This window comes from Hemibagrus wyckioides, linkage group LG07, assembly GCF_019097595.1.
Source record: "Hemibagrus wyckioides isolate EC202008001 linkage group LG07, SWU_Hwy_1.0, whole genome shotgun sequence".
NCBI lineage: Eukaryota > Metazoa > Chordata > Actinopteri > Siluriformes > Bagridae > Hemibagrus > Hemibagrus wyckioides.
Window position 1 is genome coordinate 3,344,258 of NC_080716.1, and position 21,001 is coordinate 3,365,258.

The following is a 21,001-nucleotide window of genomic DNA, read 5'->3' on the forward strand; positions in this document are numbered from 1 at the left end:
TGGACACACACACACACACTCACACACACACTTTGGCTAAATGCCTTTTAAATAAAACTTTTGTACTTTTCACCCATCACACTTCAGTTCAATGCTGGAAGTGGTCTCACACTACAATCCATTGCAGCCTTCAATGACATTGAGGACGACGCAAACTTTTTAGGTCGTACCTAAAAAGTTCCTATTTACAAGTTGACCAAATACAACAAAGAACACCACAAAGCCGTAATTACGAGTAAAGAAACTCTGGATTTTCTCAGAATTTCCAACTGTCAGTAAAAAGAAACATGGTGGAATCAATGGATGCAATATCTGTATGTCTGATTTTTTTTTTTTTTTTTTTACATTTCCATATACGCTAGCATTGTACAATACGATATAATAAAAAACCTTATATCTTGCATAAAAACATGAAGAGGCAAAACTAATGCATATTGTTTGTTTTTCATATTCCAGTAGTAGAGTTGCTGTATTTTTTGTACCTAAATAAGAGAAGGTACACCGTCATCTTGCTTGGTGATTTGTGATGTCATAATTACGAATTTTCGACTCGTAAATATGAGCTTCCCAGGAGGACTCAGTGTCTTTTTGCCTGATCCTTAAATCCTGCGTGGTTTTGGTTTCCTGTTTATTGACCTGGTTTCTGATTCGCAAACTTTCCCTTACCCTATCTTGCTTTTGTGTTTTGGATATATTTGCCAGTTTTCAAATGAACCATTCTACCTGCACCTGCTGCCGTCTTTGCCTTCTTAAGCCCACAAGGAGGCTTTCTGACAAATCTGGCAATCCAGGCTTGTTAAATCCTCCCGGTTTCTAATAAAAACCCCAACAAGCAAGAGCAATTTTGTAATGTAAAGATAATGAAGTGAAAATAAGGACCAATGTCATATTGTTAGGATGACTGTTATGATTAAATGTATGAATACATTATCATATAATGTATTTTAAACAATTGTATGGGGTCAGATATGAAGCTGGCAAAAGAAATAAAGACTGTGTTCATTAACACACGGCACTGCATGATATATTTACACTGACTTTAGTGAATACCTAGTCAGAGTCAGTGTGGTTAAAATGAGACAATTTTTGGTTGCAGACAATGTTTTTTCACAAAATGCTCTATATAGTATCAAACATCTCCCACTATGCCACTTTATGACTGCATACATTGTTTACAGCTCTACACTATTTATCATTTTTCACTATGTCTGGGTAGAAGTGTACAACTGCAGCACAGGAAATTCATTGTAAATAGATGCTTAAAGCGCTCTGTATGCACATGACAATAAACTCGAAACTTGATAAGCTGAGGCTGAGGAACTGCCAGAATTCATAAACCACACTGACAGTGCTGACATTTGTTCTTTTGTTTGTTCCAATAGATTTTTAGGAAGTGGTTTTAGAGTTCTTATAAAATACCTGGAAAGACAAGCCCCACCCACTTTGCGTAATGGACACGATGCAAATGTAGATATATATCTATAAAGGCATTGCATTACAACAGTAATTAAAGGTTCTATGCCTGGAGCGTTAGCTGTCATAGTTCATCTCCAGAAGCATATCTCTAGAGTCCAGAGGTATTCAGTAGGAAAGATCAAGGAGTTGTAGATAAGCCGGAGGGTCTTAACCAGCCCTTCGACTTATCTACCCATGACATATGTACTGCCTAATAAGAGGTCAGGTATGTGATATGCCGCAGTGCTTCCACAAGCTAAAAAAAAATTCCACTTTCTCACTCTCGCTCATTTTTTTTCCTAGAAGGATGTTGGTAACGTCACGGCACTATATAATAACTAAAATCGAACGTTCCACAGCCGGTTTGATTCAAAAGCTACGCGCTGTATGTTTGTGCACTCACACTTAACCCCGATCCATATTCCATCCCAGCCATTATGACGTTTGGCTGATATTCATGTGAAAACGTCGCTGCACATACAGTGTCTTGTTTTGTGTAAAATGAATAGTGTACTGTATAAATTTCATTTTACGACAGCTGGGGATTCATAGACTTATTCTGAAGTACGTTCCTGCTGGGAATTTCATATCGGTAGAAACTCGCACCTTTCACTCAACATATCAAAACAGTCTTGGTGTTGAGAAGAACATAATTATTCCTTAGAAGTATATATAAAAAAAAAAATAAAAATCTGAAGCATTTTAGAGCGTTTTCTATAGCAACACCTAATTCAAAAGACTTGAGTGGCCGATGATTCACATATTGCGAGGTTAATGAAAAAGTCATGTTGTTATCGCTGGTTTTTTTTTATCAGAAATGTTCAATCAGTGTAAACAAATGAATTATTTTATGGCTGGAACGTTGATATAAAATTAGACAGGAGCATCTGTTGGATAACCTTACAAAGAATTTTAGTGGCTGATGATAACACCTTCAGGCTTATGAGCAAGCACTTCAGACAGCAGGAATGGATTTGATATCACTTTTTGTTTTTTTTGGAACATTTCTATGAATATATTGTCACTAGCAGGCTAGGTAAAAACAGACAAACTACCACAATAGAATGTGACATGGCAAAGAAATTCAATGCTGCACCTCAAAAGCCCCTGGTAAAAAGAGTTAACAAAGGAAAACAATTGTTGATATAGTGAAGTGGATGTTTATTTCAAATTTATGGAAGGATGAATGCTTTGTCAGTAGGTTTTCCACTATTATAAAGTCTTCAGGACAGCAAGACAGCAAAGCGGTGGGGTTTTGTTTCCTTGTTTATTTTTGTCTGGTGAGGGAATGACTGTTTATAGCTGCTATAAAAAAAAAAGTGATAACAGGTACTAGCTTGTCTCACAGACATGCAACAACCTTCAATGTACACATTCATTACTTAAAATTGTGACATATTGGTCATAAATGAAGTAACATTCTCAAGAGTACGAGGAATAAACCATCTCAGCTTAAAATGTGTATTTTTCAGCTAAATAGAGACATAGTGAAAATGTTCTTCCGGTTGGAACAAACTAGTCACGTAAGTGGTAGGCTCTGTAGAGTCATAAATAAAAGAACATATTTTACTTGGGAGAAAAAAAAAAGAAAAAGTAACTGAGTACCTTTGAAAGGAAGCAGTGGATATAATGGTGGGATTTTGTATGGTAATGTGGCACTTTGGCAGTAATCCTTTATTCTGAAAAGCAAAGCAATGTCAATGACTCTCCTCTTTCTGTCACTCTGCCACTATACACCCACTCTGTTTACCTTCAATAAGTAAAAAAAAAAAAAAAGGGTAACAAAAAGACGAGAGAAAGTCCTATGACTTTGATCACTGCCTAGTTGCTGGCGCCAGATGAGCCGGTCAAAAATACTACAGCTCTCCAAGGGAGTTACATGCACAACCATCTATGTCGTAAAGTGCATGAGGGCGAAAAAAAAAACACCAGTAAGTAGCAGATTAGTGGATGGAAATGACTTTTTGATGAGAGAGGTCAAAACAGAACTATCTGACTGGGTCATGCTGACCCTGAAGGCTACAGAAAAGGGGAACATCAAACATCAAAACCATCACTCTGTCCCCAGCAGCTGATGTTGTGGTTCTTCAAACTTTTACTATGACCTCTGCCAAACACGTCTAAGCATATAAAAGCTCTGCATGTGTCTCTCATTCATTTCAACGTCTTGCCAAACATTGCACTTGTTTAATTTCTGAGCTGTGTTTACTCTTTCAAATTGTACTTTTGGCCTGACTGGACCAGAATTGAATTTCATAGTGTCTGTTGGCCTTTGCATGAAATTGCCTGTCTATGTATTCTCTCTCTCTCTCTCTCTCTCTCTCTCTCTCTGTCTGGCCAACAGCTAAGTGGGAATGAGAAAATAAATGGCATAAGCAGCAAAACAAACACCTCACATTAAACGTCTGGCAAAACACCTTTTTTTTTTTTAACCCAGTTGACAGCCCCACTTTCATTTAGTTCCATAAAAATAAGTCATCATTTCATTTCTTTCAGAGCAACAATTGTTTGAAATCAAATCAATTGACACTTGGCTTTATTAAAGTCTCGGCAACATAGAGGCATAACGTGACGCGAATGAATTGATAAACAATATGGATAAACAATATGGATAAACAATTTGAAAAACAGCACGAGCCACGATCTTCAACAGCAAGCCTGTCTACTAAATTTGTCAGCTTTTTAATTACAGCCAATTGACATTTCGGAGTCCTCCAGGGCATCAGTGCGAGATGAGTGTGGCAAATGCCAGGGCTGAGAAATACTTATTACAGAAAAGATTCAGTTCTGTGTTTGCACAACGGAACAGTGTAATTTATAGTCTTTCATGCTTCTAATTATAGCACGGTTTATGTAGTGATCATGCTTTTGAACCATTTGTTCTGTGTTAGCTCACTGTTTAAGGCACTGATCAGAAAGTAATGAGTTTGATACCCAGAACCACCAGGCTGCCTCTGTTGGGTGCTTGAGCAACCCTTTTAGATAAAAGCATCATCTAAATGTAATGTAATGCAACATAATGTAATGCAATGCAATATGTTCTGGATTAATAACAGTCAAAGTCTGGCTGAAAAAATGTACTGGCATGCTTCCCAGTATATTGGCATTGATTCACACAGCTGAGACTGGGATAACAGAAACAATTAGTCAAGCAATTAGTGTACATGTTCAGTTGAGTTTAAGGTGATTTATTGATTTTATATCCGTAGCATTTATAGTTTTGGATTGTGACTGTCTCCTACCAGTATACCCATATCCATATGTGATATCAGTCAAGAGAGTTGATTTCTAGCAATTGATGGAGATAGTACTGAATCAGCTCAGACATAAGCATTAAAAATGAATGACAATGACCACTGCATTACATTTAACATTGTGGTCAGTTGAGCATGGCATTGAATTGAGGTTAATGTATCTGAAAATGACTTTCCTGCCTCTTACATTGAACTCAATTCTGTTTAATGTGTGAGTACTGGCTTATCTTAAATCAATAGGCCTAATTAGTCTGTTCCTGTTTGTCATTTCTGGACCGTTTTATCGCTATTAGGGTTTATTGCAAAGACAAATCTAACCACTAGTTTTTCTTTAATTACATTAGTGAATCAGAATGCAATTCTTTTTAATCTCTTGTTCTCAGAGTCAAGGAGTCTAACATGCATATATTGTTTTACAGTAATGAACAGACTAAAGAAGGCTTAGGTGGCATATGTTCCTATAGAGAATTGCTCCAGTGCTGTGGATGAAGAATTGTACAGTAATGTTGCAGCATTAGCCAGACAGCTTTCTTTTTTAGCCCCCCCCCCAGTACATTAATATGCTAATGTTGAGACTGACCTTTTCTTTCTTTGGAAAAGAGAGAAATGCTGAGAAGTATCTCACAATTATTATATCCTTTTTACTACTACTAACACATCTTGGAATATGGCTGACTGAGCATTTAGCTAACAATTAGACAATCTACGGAGCAACATTCCCAGTTTTCACTACTGGATTTGCATAGACAATTTTGGTGGCTTTGTCAAGAAGATTCAAATTGAGCCTTACTCTGGGTCACTGAAAACTATGGAATTTAATAAGGTTTAGAGAAGAATTTGACATCCATCTATTCATTTTCTGTACCGTTTATCCTACATATGGTCATGGGAACTGGTAGTCTACCCCTGAGGACCCGGTGTACAAGGCAATGGACACCCTGGATGAGGTGCCAACTTATCACAGGGCACAACTGTGCATGAACACTCGGACGATTTAGAGATGCCAATCAGACTACAACATGTCTTTGGCCTGGGGGAGGAAATCTGGGTAGCCGGAGGAAACACCTGAAGCACAAGGAGAACATGCAATATGCAAAAATGTGCAAGCCACAGTGTCCCCTGTATTGTATATTACAATGACAAATATAATGAAGTATACCAGGTAACAAGCTGTTCATGGATATATGACACCATTCGATTGTGGACTTTGTGCCTTGTGGACAGAGCTGAAGTTTCTTTAACTTTGAGGTAAACAAAAACTGTGCAATTCTGTTGACCGTCATGATATAATAACATGATATCAATTTTACAACTACCTTTAAAATGGTTGCTCTATAAAGTAAAGAAATTTTTTTAATTCAGGCAGCAGGTGTGTATGGTGCAAATACACCATAATGGCAAAAATGCAGACAAAAATGGAGTGGAAAAAAAAGCACAAGAAAAACCAGTCACTAACACCAGTCCAGGGAGTCCAACAAGCGCAATGGTAGGTACGAGTCAAGTGACTGAGATGTCAGATCAATTAGTGGTAACAGTGTTATGTGAAGGGGATCATGACGCATGCAGTTAATGAGAAGCCTAAATATAAAAGTGAAAATCTTAGTAGCAGTGGTTTGTCAGATGGTACAGCTGAAAAAGAAGAGTACTACTCATCGGGTGAACAGATAACAATTTATGCATTCTAACGATTTGAGCTGATCCTGATTGGCTATTAGATTCTAATGCCATAACTTTATGTTTCTATATAAATAAATGTGATCATATAATTCAGTGGTGCTCAAAAGGGATGTTCATGGAGCATAGTCTATGATTATTTTAAAAAAAGGAAATGGTACGTTTGTATAATCTTATATATCCGCATATATCTTATAATATGTCCTTATATAGTCTTCTTATAAATCCATTATTTTATACAGGTCAGGTGAATTGAATAGGGTTTAATCCAAATCTCAATAACTCAAAAACAAGTAGTCTTATTAACAATGACAACTTGGACTTATGTCCTGAATAAAAAATATGTCCTGTAAGTATGTCCCGTAAGTGGAAGGTTTGAATAAAAGGAGCAAATATTATTATATTCATTTATATTATGAATGAATATTTTATATTCATTCATAATAATGAGCCTTATATTTGACTAGTTGAATTAGGTTCCTGGAATAACTGTATAAGTGAGTCAGTGAACTATTTTAAAGTTAAAGGGCTGCAAAAATTGAGCTGCAAATTCAATGATATGATTAAATTCCTGCCCGCATTATATTTAAATATGTACTTTCAGACAAAAAGTTTCTGTGCAATATAATACACTTTTAATGTAGCCACTATCACTAAATGTCAAAAAAGAATGCAGCTTGAAATATTCGTTTTGCTTATAATTTAAGAGACACTGTTCTGTACTCGGTTGAGTCTATACAAATACATCTATTATAGACACAATTACAAGGAGCATAATAAAGCCAATTTCAGCACTATAAACCTTCGCTGGTTCTCTAAAGCATATTTAAAAATGATCAGAGAGCATGCAGCATTAAAGCTCATGTCCATCAACAGAGTTCTCTTTGTAATTCAATTACCAGACTTACTTGGATGGAGGATGCTATGTCTAAATCAGTGTCTTGGAGGTTTTTTCCACCTTGTTTAACCCCAATCTAGTGAGCGTATGAAATCACCCTCTGTCAACTGGCATGTACTTCTAGAGGCATTGATAGAGATGTGCAAGTAGATAAAACAGATTTTCTGCATCCAAGAAAGGTTAATGAAGCAAAACGGAAGAGTTGTAGAAGCACATAGTAAAGTCCTTGTCAGGTCTTTCAGGGAACGATCTAAAACGACTCAGGTAACATATGTTACCTGGTTCCCTAAGAGAGTGATCAAGACGCTGCATAATGACATTGACACTATGGAAATGCTTCCAAGAGACCAATGTCTGAACCATGTGAGAAAACACACAAATTCAGCTGGGCAAGAGATCAGGTGACGGGAGTGAGGCATGTCTGGGAGACGATAAAAGGGTATTTACATCATGGAACCCCCAGATCATAATAGTCAGAATGAAGATGTTTCAAACATGCCTGAAGTGTGGAAAAGCAATCTTGTACCTTCTCTCAGGGAACAAGACTACATAATTAACCTGAGACATTCCCTTTTCAAGTGAACTCAGTGCTGTGCCATGGCATTGGGACCATCAATACCAATGCTGCCATACCAGGGAAGAATGCCTGCCCAACAAGGCTGTGTAGGACTGGCATAGACAGTTGCTGAGTGCAGACAGGACTAGAACCACCCCAAAGAACCTGGTATCCTGGAGTAGAGTCCATGTCCAAACTAAAACATCTGATTAATGTGTGCACAAACTCCATGCAAGGGTGCACCCCTGGCAAGAGCCCGAAAGATGCTACACTCCTAGTGGAGTGGTCCTTGACTCCTAGGGGCAAAGCCATTCCACATGGCTTATAGGAAAGAGCAATAGCATCTGCAACCCAACGAGAAATGATGATCAAAGATGGGGCGGAGAAACTGCTGGGCATTCCTGTTTCCTAAATCACCAAAGATGGTGAAGTTGGCAGAAACACCCCTTGATGTCATCAAGGGAGATTGGATACACAATGTAATAGGGAATTCATACGCTTTGAGAGGCCCTGACCTTTTTAACTGCCTTGGAGAAGATCATAGAGCTCAGATCAATCCCCCCTTTTTGACTTCCAAATTTGTTTATAATATCCAGTCCCTTGTGAGCTGCCACTCTGGCATTCTGCACCTCCCTGTGGGAGCTAGGCTCTAGCTGGGAACACACACTGGTTCAAGGATGCGCCGAAGGATCAGCTCAGTAAACATAGCCAACTATCACTTAGCCTTCTCAAACTTGTTCATGACAGTTAACTGTGTCACCAAACAGGTCAGGAGGTGAAAGGCTTGGTACTTCTTCTATATCCCCCTAAAGTTGAGCCACAAATGCCTCTCCATGGCCAAAATTGCAGGCCGTTTGCTTAGTGGCACAAGGGGGTAAATCTGTCGTTCGGCAGAGTTCACTTACTTGCCTGGGGGTTTAATGCCTTCCTCTGAGCTAGATCGGCAGAACTGCCATTTTTGCAGGGATGCACCAGCCTGTCCCACTGCCAAATAAACTTTACTGACCAAGTTAGATGTCACTCTGGCTTGGACAGCAAGGCAGACTTCCTCCAAGCATCTTTTTCATTTTTCAAGCATCTCTTCCACCCTTGGCATTGCCCCATACCATTGCTCACAAAGCCCCACAACTATTGGATAGTTTGAGGGGTGTGCACACAAGGCAGTTAAGGATTCTTTAAAGTTCTTGACAACTCAGTGTGGAGATCAGGGAAGAAAGGGGGATTTCGGTTGTGCTCGGGAAGCAGTCATGTAGCATTGAACAGACAACTACCTCCTGCTCATTTGGCCAATCTAAATTGAGCTTCACAATAAAAGTCACAAACTCAAGCAGCTCCTCAAATATGGTGGATTGTGGGAGACACTGTGGCACACCTCTCCTGGACTGCATTTCCATAGCATCAACACTATGACACAGCATTGAGTTTTCTCCAAAGGGAACTGCTTTTAAAACCTAATCTCAGAGGGTGTAAATGGGAAACTGTGTGCCAAGTTGCCTAAAGCTGTTCTATAGGGGAAGCCTATTGGTAAATAGTTGGCCTACAGAATATTATTGAAAGCATCAAAAACATAGCTGAAACATTGCATTCTGCATTCCAACCACAGACGGCTTTGAGACTCATCGACCATGCTTAATTGAAATCTCTACAAATCCTATCATTAATGAAAATAAAAGACATGCGCCGTAATAGACTTTAAACACCTTTTTTATGTATAAGCCCTTCAAGTGTAACAAATCCCATCGGTTTACAAGAAACAAGAACGTGTTCAGAGTTAACCATTACATTTCAGTACCAAATTCACCAGCATTACAGTCCATTGTGGTGAGAGTAAGTGTTTAAAAGATCAGATGATTTGGCTAAAAGGACAGGGTCTGTCTGTGGCTTTTAAGGAGATACATGGTGTTTTACCTGCTCCTTCTTCACAAGCAGTGACATCAGGTTTTCGGAAAATCAGCGTCATTGCAGCAGATCGGCTGAAAAACCTTGAAAAAGTCTAAATTGAGAGTCTTCTGCTCTGCCTCAGAGAAGGCACTATATTATGTAAGAGTAATCCATGTAAAAAGAGTTGAGTCAGGTTTTGCTCTGGAAGGTAGTTTTTTCACAAGCCATTATGCAGTGACACGCCTCTTCACTTAATTATATGTTGGAGTTGTGCAGTGTGCGGTGATGCTTTAATACCAATTTTGTGCACACTGATATTCAGATCTCAGACACTGAAATTTATGTTTAGATTTGTAAATACACTGAAGCAACTATGGAATGCCATATGAGGCCGAGATTAAATACATATAGAGGACGAATCAGATGAATAGCCTCCTATTAGCATTTTACATCAATCCTACATCATTCTATTAGTCTTTTAATTGCTTTTGTTGCACTGTATTATAAATATATGTGACAGTAGTGAAAAAATGCCCATCTTTTTCAGAACACATTTTCTATTCCTTCTTTTTTGAGGGCGACTGAAGGCAAGAAAAAGCAGGGTGTTGTGTTTAAAGGCAGTTTGCTAGTTATTGGTCAAAATAAAGGACTAAAAGTTGTTATGATTATAATGCTAATTACTTTTTATTCACTCACATTTCCCATCTATGTGGATAGTAGTATCCAATACTACTATCTGAATATTCATCTTTGTATAAAACCTAACCCTAGATTGCCTTTTGCAGCCAAATGCCCAGGATACACTCAACCTTCAGCCATTTCTGTGACTTTCATGACAGATTGTCAGCCATTAAGATATAATTATATGAGGATGTCAATCCTCATGAAAGAAAGACTTCAACATCTCAGAGTTAATTTAAAAAAAATAAAAAGATTAAAGCAACGAATTGCTAATGTTAAAGTCAGGTTAAAAGCCTGCGTTATATGTCCATTATTGTGGTATTTTGTTGTCTCATAGCAGAATGTATGGCTCTGGAGTGGATAAAAGCAGACCTTGTATTGCATTAGCTTCCATCAGAGTGCATTAACGCCGTATAATGTATAATGTAATTATCTCCCAGGTAATAACTGAGACATTATCGAGAATGGTAGAGAAATTGACAGAGAAAGAGAGGAAGAGAGAGTGGGCAGTGGGTGTATAATGGAGTATACACTCTTTAAAGCACAGACAAATTATATGCACCTGAATTATTGTTGTGTGCTTTCTAGTTGATGAGAAATAGTTTACTAATCCAGCTATTATACATGCGAATACTGTGTGGTTCTTTCAGTCTCTATAGTCTCTACTAATCTACTAAAAGTCTATTATTAGGCCATGGTGGCTGATTATGCTTAGGATAGATGAATTTTCATGCTTTCATGTGATGTCTAATTACATTACAGTTAAATGCTTTGTATTTACACAAAATGTGTGGAGTAAGCTTAATTGAGATGCATACATGCAACAGTTGTTTGCAGTAAATGAAGTATATAGTCCCCCTTCCCTATTGTGACATAAAAGCTGAGAGTCTGTGAACAAACCCATTAACTGCAGGTTGTTGGAGCTGAATATTTTCCTAAAGAGAGACGGAGCAACTCGGTTTCTTATTTATTTGTACCATGTATAGTTGCCTAGGCTCTGGATTTGAAACGAGAACTGTACAGGCCTTTTGTTACATATTTCCCTTGTAGCATCACAGTTCCTTTGGCAATAGCCATGTGCTTGTGTTTGGGTTTCTTGTTTGGTCCTGTCATGTCATTGTTTTTGTTTTTTTGCTCTTTAGAGCACCTGTTCTGTGTTATCCTATTGATTAACTTGCCTATATATACACCCAGCTGTTCCTCAGTTTCATTGCGAAGCAGCTGTTTGACCCTCTCCTGTTTTTACTATCTTACATTACAGATAACAGCAGTTTATTTGCTGTATATCTATTCTCCAACCTCCACTAGGATAAGCCTAACACTCTGACAACGATTCATGGGTTGCCCTTAATAAAGTACGGAGTTTTTGTCCCCAAGGGGTTATGAATGTGTTCTTTAATGCCCCTCAGTAAACAGAACATCTGTAAACCCTGTGTAAGTACTAGGGGCACTAGGGGTAAATATGCCTTGATGTGAATTGCTTGGCAGCTTACACCGACCATTATGACCACCTGCCTAGTATTGTGTTGGTCCCCTTTTTGCTGCCAAAACAGTCCAGTCTCATCAAGCACTGCGTATTCTGACACCTTTCTATCAGAACCAGCATTAATTTTTTCAGCAATTTGTAGCTCGTCTGTTGGATCGGACCACACGGGCCAGCCTTCACTCCCGACACGCATCAGTGAGCCTCGACCGCCCATGACCCTGTCACCGGTTCACCACCTTTCCTTCCTTGGACCACTTTTGATAGATACTGACCACTGCAGACCGGGAACACCCCACAAGAGCTGCGGTTTTGGAGATGCTCTGATCCAGTGGTCTAGCCATCACATTTTGGTCCTTCGTCAAACTCGCTCAAATCCTTACGCTTGTCCATTTTTCCTGCTTCTAACATCAACTTTGAGGACAAAATGTTCACCTGCTGCCTAATATATCCCACCCACTAACAGGGGCCATGATGAGGAGATCATCAGTCTTATTCACTTCACCTGCCAGTGGTCATAAAGTTATGCCTGATTGGTGTATAAAATAGCCCTTGAACCAGTAGACACAATGTCCGGCATCATTAAATTATCTGGTGCTCTTACTTTAAGTCAATTGCAACAGATGTTCTTAAAGCACAAAAATGTAATGTAAAAAACGTCTGGTCTTTAGCTTTCCTTTCATTAAAGACAACAAGAATTATATCAGATAACCCTTTTGGGCTATACAAGAATTAAGAGTTTGCAGCAAATTACTATGAGTTGTAAGAAATCTGCTGACCTTTTATCTTTCTTTTCCAGTGAACAAACACAAACCATGGATTGAGACATCCTACCATGGAGTGATCACCGAGAACATGGACACTGTCCTGTTGGACCCTCCACTAGTAGCCTTGGACAAAGATGCTCCGATCCCCTATGCAGGTACAAGTTTACACACACTGACTGAACTAATACCAGCTTTCTTCAATAAAATATCTTTTCATTCTGTTGTATCTCAGCCATGTGTCTTTATGAAATGTAGTTCTCAGATTATAAAGATTTAGTGGCACCTTTTCTGAAGCATATCTTGATTGATGCTCTGACCTCAGTATTATTTCAGAATATTCTTTATTCCTGACATGCTGATTACACTGGTGATGCATGTTTATAGTCTCACTGACCTTGGAAATGGTAGAAAAAGAAATAAGCCTAGAACAGTCTGGTTATTCATTTTAGACAAGTGTAAGAGGGGTTCAGGTGGAAGTCATGTGAAGGGGGAAAAAAGCGATAATTATATTTGTGCGTTGGTGTCAGGTAAATGTCTGGATGTGCCAGCTGGAGAGTAATTTAACGCTAGTGATCATTTTATATTTAAACAAAGTGGCAAACAAGGTACTGTGGCAGTGCTTTTACAGCTTATTAAATATCAAAGGATAGAATTATTCTGCTTTCTGACAACCTTGAAAATCCGACTTCAAACCCATTTCTTTTTCACACGGTATTAGTCCTGATAATAATCAGCCATTTTGCTCTGCCGCTCAGCAAGAATAATGGAGGTTATGAAATGAATACAGTGCACTTGATGGAGTCTATGATCTTTTGATCCATGAGATTCATAATTTTAGGAGCCTTCTTTTTCTCTTGGAAAGCTTGTTGACAGAACACATAGCTGATATAGACAACACTGGCACAGGCACCTCACATTTCAATATGGCATGTCACGTTCAATGTCTTCAACTTCAGCGAAATAACAAAATGCCAGTACTTTGCATTGCATTTCATGAAATATATTTTGCTTCAATTACAAATTGTTCGTGTGCCTGCTGTATCTGTGCTTAAGGACGTTCATTTCTATTTATCCTGATAACAAAAACAACACAAAACTTTTGATCATTCTTTCTTCTCTTCCAATAAGAGAATAAATGCACACGTTCAAATTAAAATAAATGAATAAATGCATGAGGGGAGAAATAAACATGTGAAAGAATCTTCTTTATTGTTAGCCAGTGTTTGTGTGTGTGTGTGTTTGTGTGTGTGTGTTAAGATAAAATGGAATTGTATTAATTTATGAATAGCAATTCCTTTGGATAAAGGGCCAATGCCAAAAATGTGCAATCAGTCTAGGCTTAGACTCTGGTCTGAAAATTCATGAACATTTTAGAAAAGATAGTGATTTGTTTATCCTCATTCAGACAGAGTGGATGCATCATTGGAAAGCTACTGTTAAGCGACTCTTCACTGTCTTTCTGGCTACCCAAAGCTTTTAGTGTTATATCTCTCGCCAATATAGTGTGAAAAGCATGCTGCTTTACTGTGATAGAAATGATTAGCGTGTAAAATGTTATTTTGAACCTTAATAAAACATGACCAGTGGAAGATTTTACTATGACCCTCCTACACAAATGCTTGAGGTGCAGAACTTTATATGTTGCTTAGTAATACAGTAAACTTTGAGATTGTTGACACTGTATTAACACAAAGATTAATTTAGTGGATAATATTATGTTTAAATAGGCCAACTGCCCATTTATTATGTGCATTTTTCCGCCCACTTCCATAAATGCCCTTGACCAATTCCACCCACTGCCGCACACACTTTTGACCGATCACACCCACTTCCTGTCTTGACCAGTTCCACTACCTTGCACAATAACTTTTACCAATTCCATGCACTCCCACTGACCATCTTGACCAACCCCACCAACTCAAACACACCTACCCAGTCCCAACCCAATTTTCCTCTCTAAGACTCCCAGCCAAGTCTGGCTGGATCCAAATCAAACTCGTGATATCTGACTGATAGGTGGAAAGTTTTTTTCTGTTGCATCACTCAGGAGACCCAGGCAGACACTCTTGAACAATCCCACCCACTCCTGCAGATACACTTGACCAATCCCAGATGCTAAAGCACAAACTAATGAGCAAACCCACCCTCTTTCACAGATCCTACTGACCAATCCTACCTGCTCCCATAGACTCATTGGATCAATCCTGTCCGCTCCTTCACCAATTCCATCTACTTCTGTAGACACACTTGACCAATCCCACCCATGCCCAAATACACTGTTGACCAATGCCAACTTCCCTTGAAAACACTTTTGACCAATCCCACCCTCTCCCACATACACCCCTTTTCTGACCTTGTAGTCATACTCAATATTATCTAATGAGAATAATTTGTTCCATATTCCAATACACATACGGCTTCATGTCTGACAGTCCACCCCTAGCCACATGAGAGTAGTTTGTTGGCATCATGAGATTCTAGACAGGCGTTTAAACTCCTTCTGGCATCAACAGAGTTTGGGTCAGTTTTGTTTGGCAGCTTGAGAAATAATTGGGGGAGGGGGGAGAATGGGACATTTTTGAGTGTATGCATGTGTGTCCCATGTTTTCATGTCATCAAATTAATGAATAATGTGCCATATTGATGTCCATTGTCTAAGAGTCTCCCTCAGGGTGAAGGCATATGCCTGAGGAACTAGTCACATCAGTGTCATCTTAATTATTCACTTGGGATTTACCAAAATGCAGTGTAGGTCTTTTACTTCTGCAAAGACTCCAAATGGTACTAGTGTAGCTTGTTTTTTTTCTTTCCTACATGTGTGCATACCATACACATGCCTGATGAGGCTTATCTGGACATGTACCTGTGCAACTGGGACTGGGATTTGGGGGGTGGGGGGGGGATCACACTTTTCAGTGATGTTCAGAATTTACAGATGTGGAAAGCTATAAGCTTTACAAACTTGTAAAGACACTGAAGAGGTGATAATTAAAACATGAGCTGGGACTATTTTTCTGTTTCCGAAAGTGGCAGCGAGTGTGTTTTGCATAAAAGTGTTACCATTTTTTCCCCCACCACAGAGAGCTGCTGTTTAACCCCTTCATGAATAGAGCCCACACTTATGGATAAGAAATTTAACTTCCTAATCGCTTGAGACAATTACTTTAATTTAACATAGATGATCATCCTGAATATTCCTTCTCTTTATAGACTATTTGTCATTCTCACTTACTGACACATGGCTCTGGCATAGCGCTACAGACTTTCTGCACAAAATCCCAAAATAAACTCCAGTGAACCTTTAACGATCAAGCTAAGACTTTGTTTGAAATGTGTCATATTTAGAATAAACAAATCGAAAATCAGATACGCTTCTATTATTATATAAGTTAAATATGAATTTTTAAATATTTTTGTTGCACAAAAGGGAGGCAAATCAAATGATTTAAAAATGATGGTTTAAAAATGAGTGTGTTATTTCTCTTATTTAAAAATATATATTAAGACACCAAACATTGTTGGCATTTTTGCTTTTGAAGAATGATTCCTTCCCCCATAAATCAATACTGATGCAGAAACAAATATTTTGAGCACTGCACAGATACAACTGTAGATAGTTTCATTGTGTTACACCCCTATGTTTACATTGGTTGATGGTACTTTCATCAGTTCAACTGAAGGCAATAAAATGTCTTCAATGCATCATTTCAAATACCTTGATTATACAACTGACCTTCATGTCTACTATATTTAATCTATATACACATAACTGATCTGTGTAAGGATAGAAGAAAAGTTTTCTTTAAAAAATAAAATAAAATCCAGAAAACAGACAAAACTACTTTGAAAGGCATGTCTCTCATTGACGACCTGGATTTAAATGAAGATAGACAGAGCAGGTTGGCTGAGATTCCCCCAATGAAGGCGTCTCCAGATGCATCATTAAGTCTAACATCCCTTACTTCCATTTGCAGCCCATTAAGTATTCTTATCTTGAAACATTTCCTTTAAATCTCTTGTTGAACTCTTTTCTCAAACTTCACCCTTCAATTTCTTAAGCATCCTGCCTTCAAGCTAACTGACAGGAAAAGCTTGGAGATTGGAGTGGAAAATCCTAGATAAATGAGTGGAGAAGCATGATGAGTGTGAAAATTCCAGACAGGCACACTGTATGATTGGCTTACTGTATATTTGCATCAATTAGTTGGTATACAGGTGTCCCTAATAAAATGGCCAGCAAATGGTGTAACCCTACATTCCCTCTTGCGTCAAGTAGCTAGTATTGTTCATAGTTTGTCTCTTGTTCACAACTTTTGAGGTTGTCAGCTGTCCGTGCTAAGATTTTTACTGGCTTAGCCGTCAGATTAGCAAAGCAAGCTAGCTGTTCTAGTCGAGTACACTCGGGTACCAATGATCTCTGCTACTTCCTTCAAAGCTTTAATTTTTTTCCCTAACATATTTATACACATTTAAAAAGATGTCTTATATAACAAGGTAACATGAAACTGAAGTAACAAGTTTTCCTTCCATTTTTGTCCATCGGTAAGTAAATGGAAGCTAATTGCAGGATAAAACTTGTTAAAGAGAGGGGAATTGAAGAAGAAAAAAAAAATTCAGACCACACCTCCCATAGCACTGGCATGAGGAAGCATTTCATTGGATCCTTTGGATTTGTTGCTTTATAGCTTGAGAACATATTTTTTTTTTATAATTCTGAACATAAATTAATGGTCACCTATCCCTTTGACACTCGCTAGTCTAAATGTAGGGTAATATATAAAGTTTCTAGAGAAACAGGACAATCAAAAAACATTCTTCATCAGCTATGCATGGGAACTGCTTCTGAGGCTGAAGGAGGGGAAACTGCATATACATGCCTGGCAGGTGACAGGAAGTGACAGGCCAGTTCACACATAGTCAGTTGAACCGAGGTGCTATGTACATGCTAGGACTTAATTACATGTAGGAGGGTAACAGCTGAATTCAGTCTGCTTTTTTCTGTCACGCATATGAATGGGCTGGTCGTTGTCCTGACAAGCCAATTAGATCCATATTTGCATATCTTCCTCAGCCTATTCACCTTGTTCAAGGGAGCATAAAATGAGCAAAAAGACATTGTGGAGCCTGTGTCCGTCAAAACCTGTTCGAGCTCTTTCCCTCGGCCTCCTTGTGAAATCTATGTAACAGAAAATAAGTGATTTGTCTATTCCACCACAGATTTTGGCTATAGAACAGGAGGCCTGGGGAGTGTGGAAAGTGCACTAGTATTTACATTGCTCAGGGTGAAATGAGGTGAAAGTGTTTATGGTAGATGCAGGAGGTGCTGTGGAGGTGACTTCCAGGCAGGGCTAAGCAGCGGTGAGCCAGGAATCCAGGAGCTTTGCAGGATTCTTTGCAGGGTGCAGTGGCTTCATGAACCACCATCTACACTACTCTCTGTGGGCTCTGGACAAAAGAGAGAAGCATATGAGGGGAGCAACTTGCTCACCTTAGCGTCTACTGTACCTCTTATTACTCTCCTTACTACTTCTGGACAATGAATGATTTCCTCTGCTCTGATTGGCTGCCCTCTGCAGCCAAGTGCGTTCTTGCTTTCCACAGTAATGGGGGTACTGAAATGGTGCTGTCCTTTCAGCACCCGGGATGCAGGGAGTGTGTCTAGGTTTAAGTAATCTGGCTAGGGTGCAAGGTCTCCAGCCATTTGGTATCTATCCAACATGTCTACTCAGGGACAGCTGGCAGAATCTGATAGTCAGTGGAACAGTACATGCTGCTGGTCACTTCCTGCTGGTTGGTCCACACACCCCTGTACCTCTTTGACACCACAATGCTCCCCCACAGCATCCTTAATGACTAGCTCTCCCCTACTTGACACTGCTTCCCAGTGGACTCTTCTTGCTGAGATGAGGACACATCTTTGTCTGTGGAATTTAGGATCTTGGTGAAGGCAAGTGATCATCCACTGTCAAAGCCCTCTCAGTTCTAGCTGGCCCAATGCAACTACCACTGCAGTAAGCAACTCAAACATCCTGCCTGAATTCGATAAGCAAGCACAGTAGTATCTGTTAGGGTGACAGAATCCATCTTTGCGTTTTTGAACTAGCTGGTAAGCTACCACTTTTTAATCTGCATTATTCAGAAGGATATTTTTAAACATTCTGACAGTGTAATGAGATTCTTTATGATAAATAGGTAGAAATCTCTATCACAATAGCATTCTTGGTCATATTTTTGACCCAACGAAATATAGAATTTTTCCTTTACATGTCCAGAAAGAAGTAAATGTACTAGTATTACTGCAGATAATAATGGTGTTAGGAAATCATATAAGTACTCTATCCATTAGAGTAAGAAGGTGGTACTGCACAGCTAGGTTTTTTTCCCCAAAAAAGCTTGGCAGACAAAAGGCACTGACCCATTAGTTTTGACAGCAGAAAGAGCCAATAATTACACATTTCAAGCACTTCTTTGAGCTTTGACAGATGGCTCCCCACACTCTTATCCACTGTTCTGTCAATTATTTACAATGCCTTTCATACACTTGCTTCTTCCTCAGTCCGCCCACTTGGACCTTCATAATACATGTGGAATGTGAAGAACCTTTTGTGCACACTGCTAACCTCAGAGACTCATAAATTGGTGCTACTATGCTAGTTGTTTGGTTAAAGGGCTGTATTTGCTATGCTTTCATTGAATTACATTTAATCCACAAATTATCACAGTTGTCTGTACCAAACGGTGCCATGAGCTCTTCAGTTCTTCTCCAAGTATGCAGTATGATGATATCTGTACAGAGTTATATGCATAGCTATGCAACATGGTGTTCAGACCAAGTCAGCTGCAAGGCATGAAAAGGGGCTCCTTAGTGATGCACCCACACCCAAATAAAACCACAGCTACCCATGTCCAGGAGCCAAGAGAGCCCCCATGATCTCTTGGTGGGAAGGATGTCACTCTCTCTCTTGGTCAATCACAGCAACACTAGCTAATCAGGGGCAACTCTGACCTCATCTACGTGATAGAAGGTGGATAGTACTTTTTCCAGAGGGCTTCGGTTCAAAAAGGTTGTATTCCTCTTCAAATGTCTCTGAGGACATGCCTGAATCACCCTTCATCCTCCCTGGATGGTAGCTGTCATATGATGGGGAGAGTTGGATGGTGGGTGAGAGCTGACATGTGAACAAATCAGGGAGAAAATTGTAGAAAAAAAGCATGCGAAAACCTTGTCATTCCTTTTCACACGTTTGATCGGCCTCCTTTCCTTACGTTTCATTCTGCTCCTTCTCTCCATCCCACTTCCCTGCACGACTTCCACCCACTTGATTTCTTTCCTTTGAGTAAATGAAAGAACAAATATTCTACGTACACATACTATATATTAACCTATTGCCTTGACCTTTCTTGCCTCATGCCTCTGTCCTTTATCCTCCAGACTAGTTTTCATTGTGCCCTTTAAGCTAGGCCTTTCCAATGACATTTGAGTACACTGTGTGTGAGTGGAAGCAAGGAAAGAGTTAAAAGACCTCGCTAATATGATTGACTATTAGTCATGTATTCACTCTCATCCATATATATATATATTTCTCAGTGCAATCAGGGGCAGCACGAAGCATTTGATTTAGCTCTTCTTATGTTGGCTGCTGCTCAGAGCTGCTTTAATCAACTATGAACTCCTAGTGTGAAGATTTATGTTTAAGGTGTTATGGTGTTTAAACGGTATCTTTAATAGAGAGTGCCAGGGCAGCCAACCAGTGCATGCCGAACAGTATCAGCAAACATGCTCATTAAAATGAATGCTAGGTAGCTTGAATTGCTCCTTGAGTCGCAAGCAAATGCTAGAGAGTGAGGGGAAGGGAAGTGTGTGTGAGTTCAGAGAACTGTGGAAGTGCTCTCATGCATAACAGTTTCTCTGTATGCTTACTTCACTGCTCCACACTTGTGAACAATGGGTGCGATTCAAGGCACTTTGCAGACAGCCGAAAGGCAATCAACTCTTTATTAGATATTCTAATATTCTGTGTTTAGAGAGGTGTAACAGCAAACGCCGAATTGTAACAGTAGGCTTAGAATGTATCCAACTGATACTGGATTATATCTATTTTAACAACTTGTTGCCAGATATAACAGATGCTATTAATCAAGAGACAGCCCTAGGCCAAACAAGCAGTAAGGGCAAACTCAGCATTTCATTTTGTTTAGTGAAGTGTAATAGCAAAATGCTCATTCATGCAATTAGCCCATCAGCCAATCATGTGGCGATAGCACATTGCATGAAATCATGCAGATACAAATGATGTGAGCACACAATCCAGCAAAATATTTCTCATTAAATGTCAATGCATTGTGTAGCCA

The 21,001-nt window shown here is 39.1% G+C and overlaps 1 protein-coding gene across 1 annotated transcript in view; it reads left to right on the top strand.

Moving 5' to 3' along the window:
* Window positions 1–21,001, top strand: part of clstn2a (calsyntenin 2a) — a 68,898-nt gene that overhangs the window by 20,883 nt on the left and 27,014 nt on the right. The window contains exon 2 of the mRNA XM_058396062.1: window positions 12,682–12,804. Within this exon, the coding sequence (XP_058252045.1) occupies window positions 12,682–12,804 (123 nt within the window). The remainder of the gene's footprint in view (window positions 1–12,681; window positions 12,805–21,001) is intronic.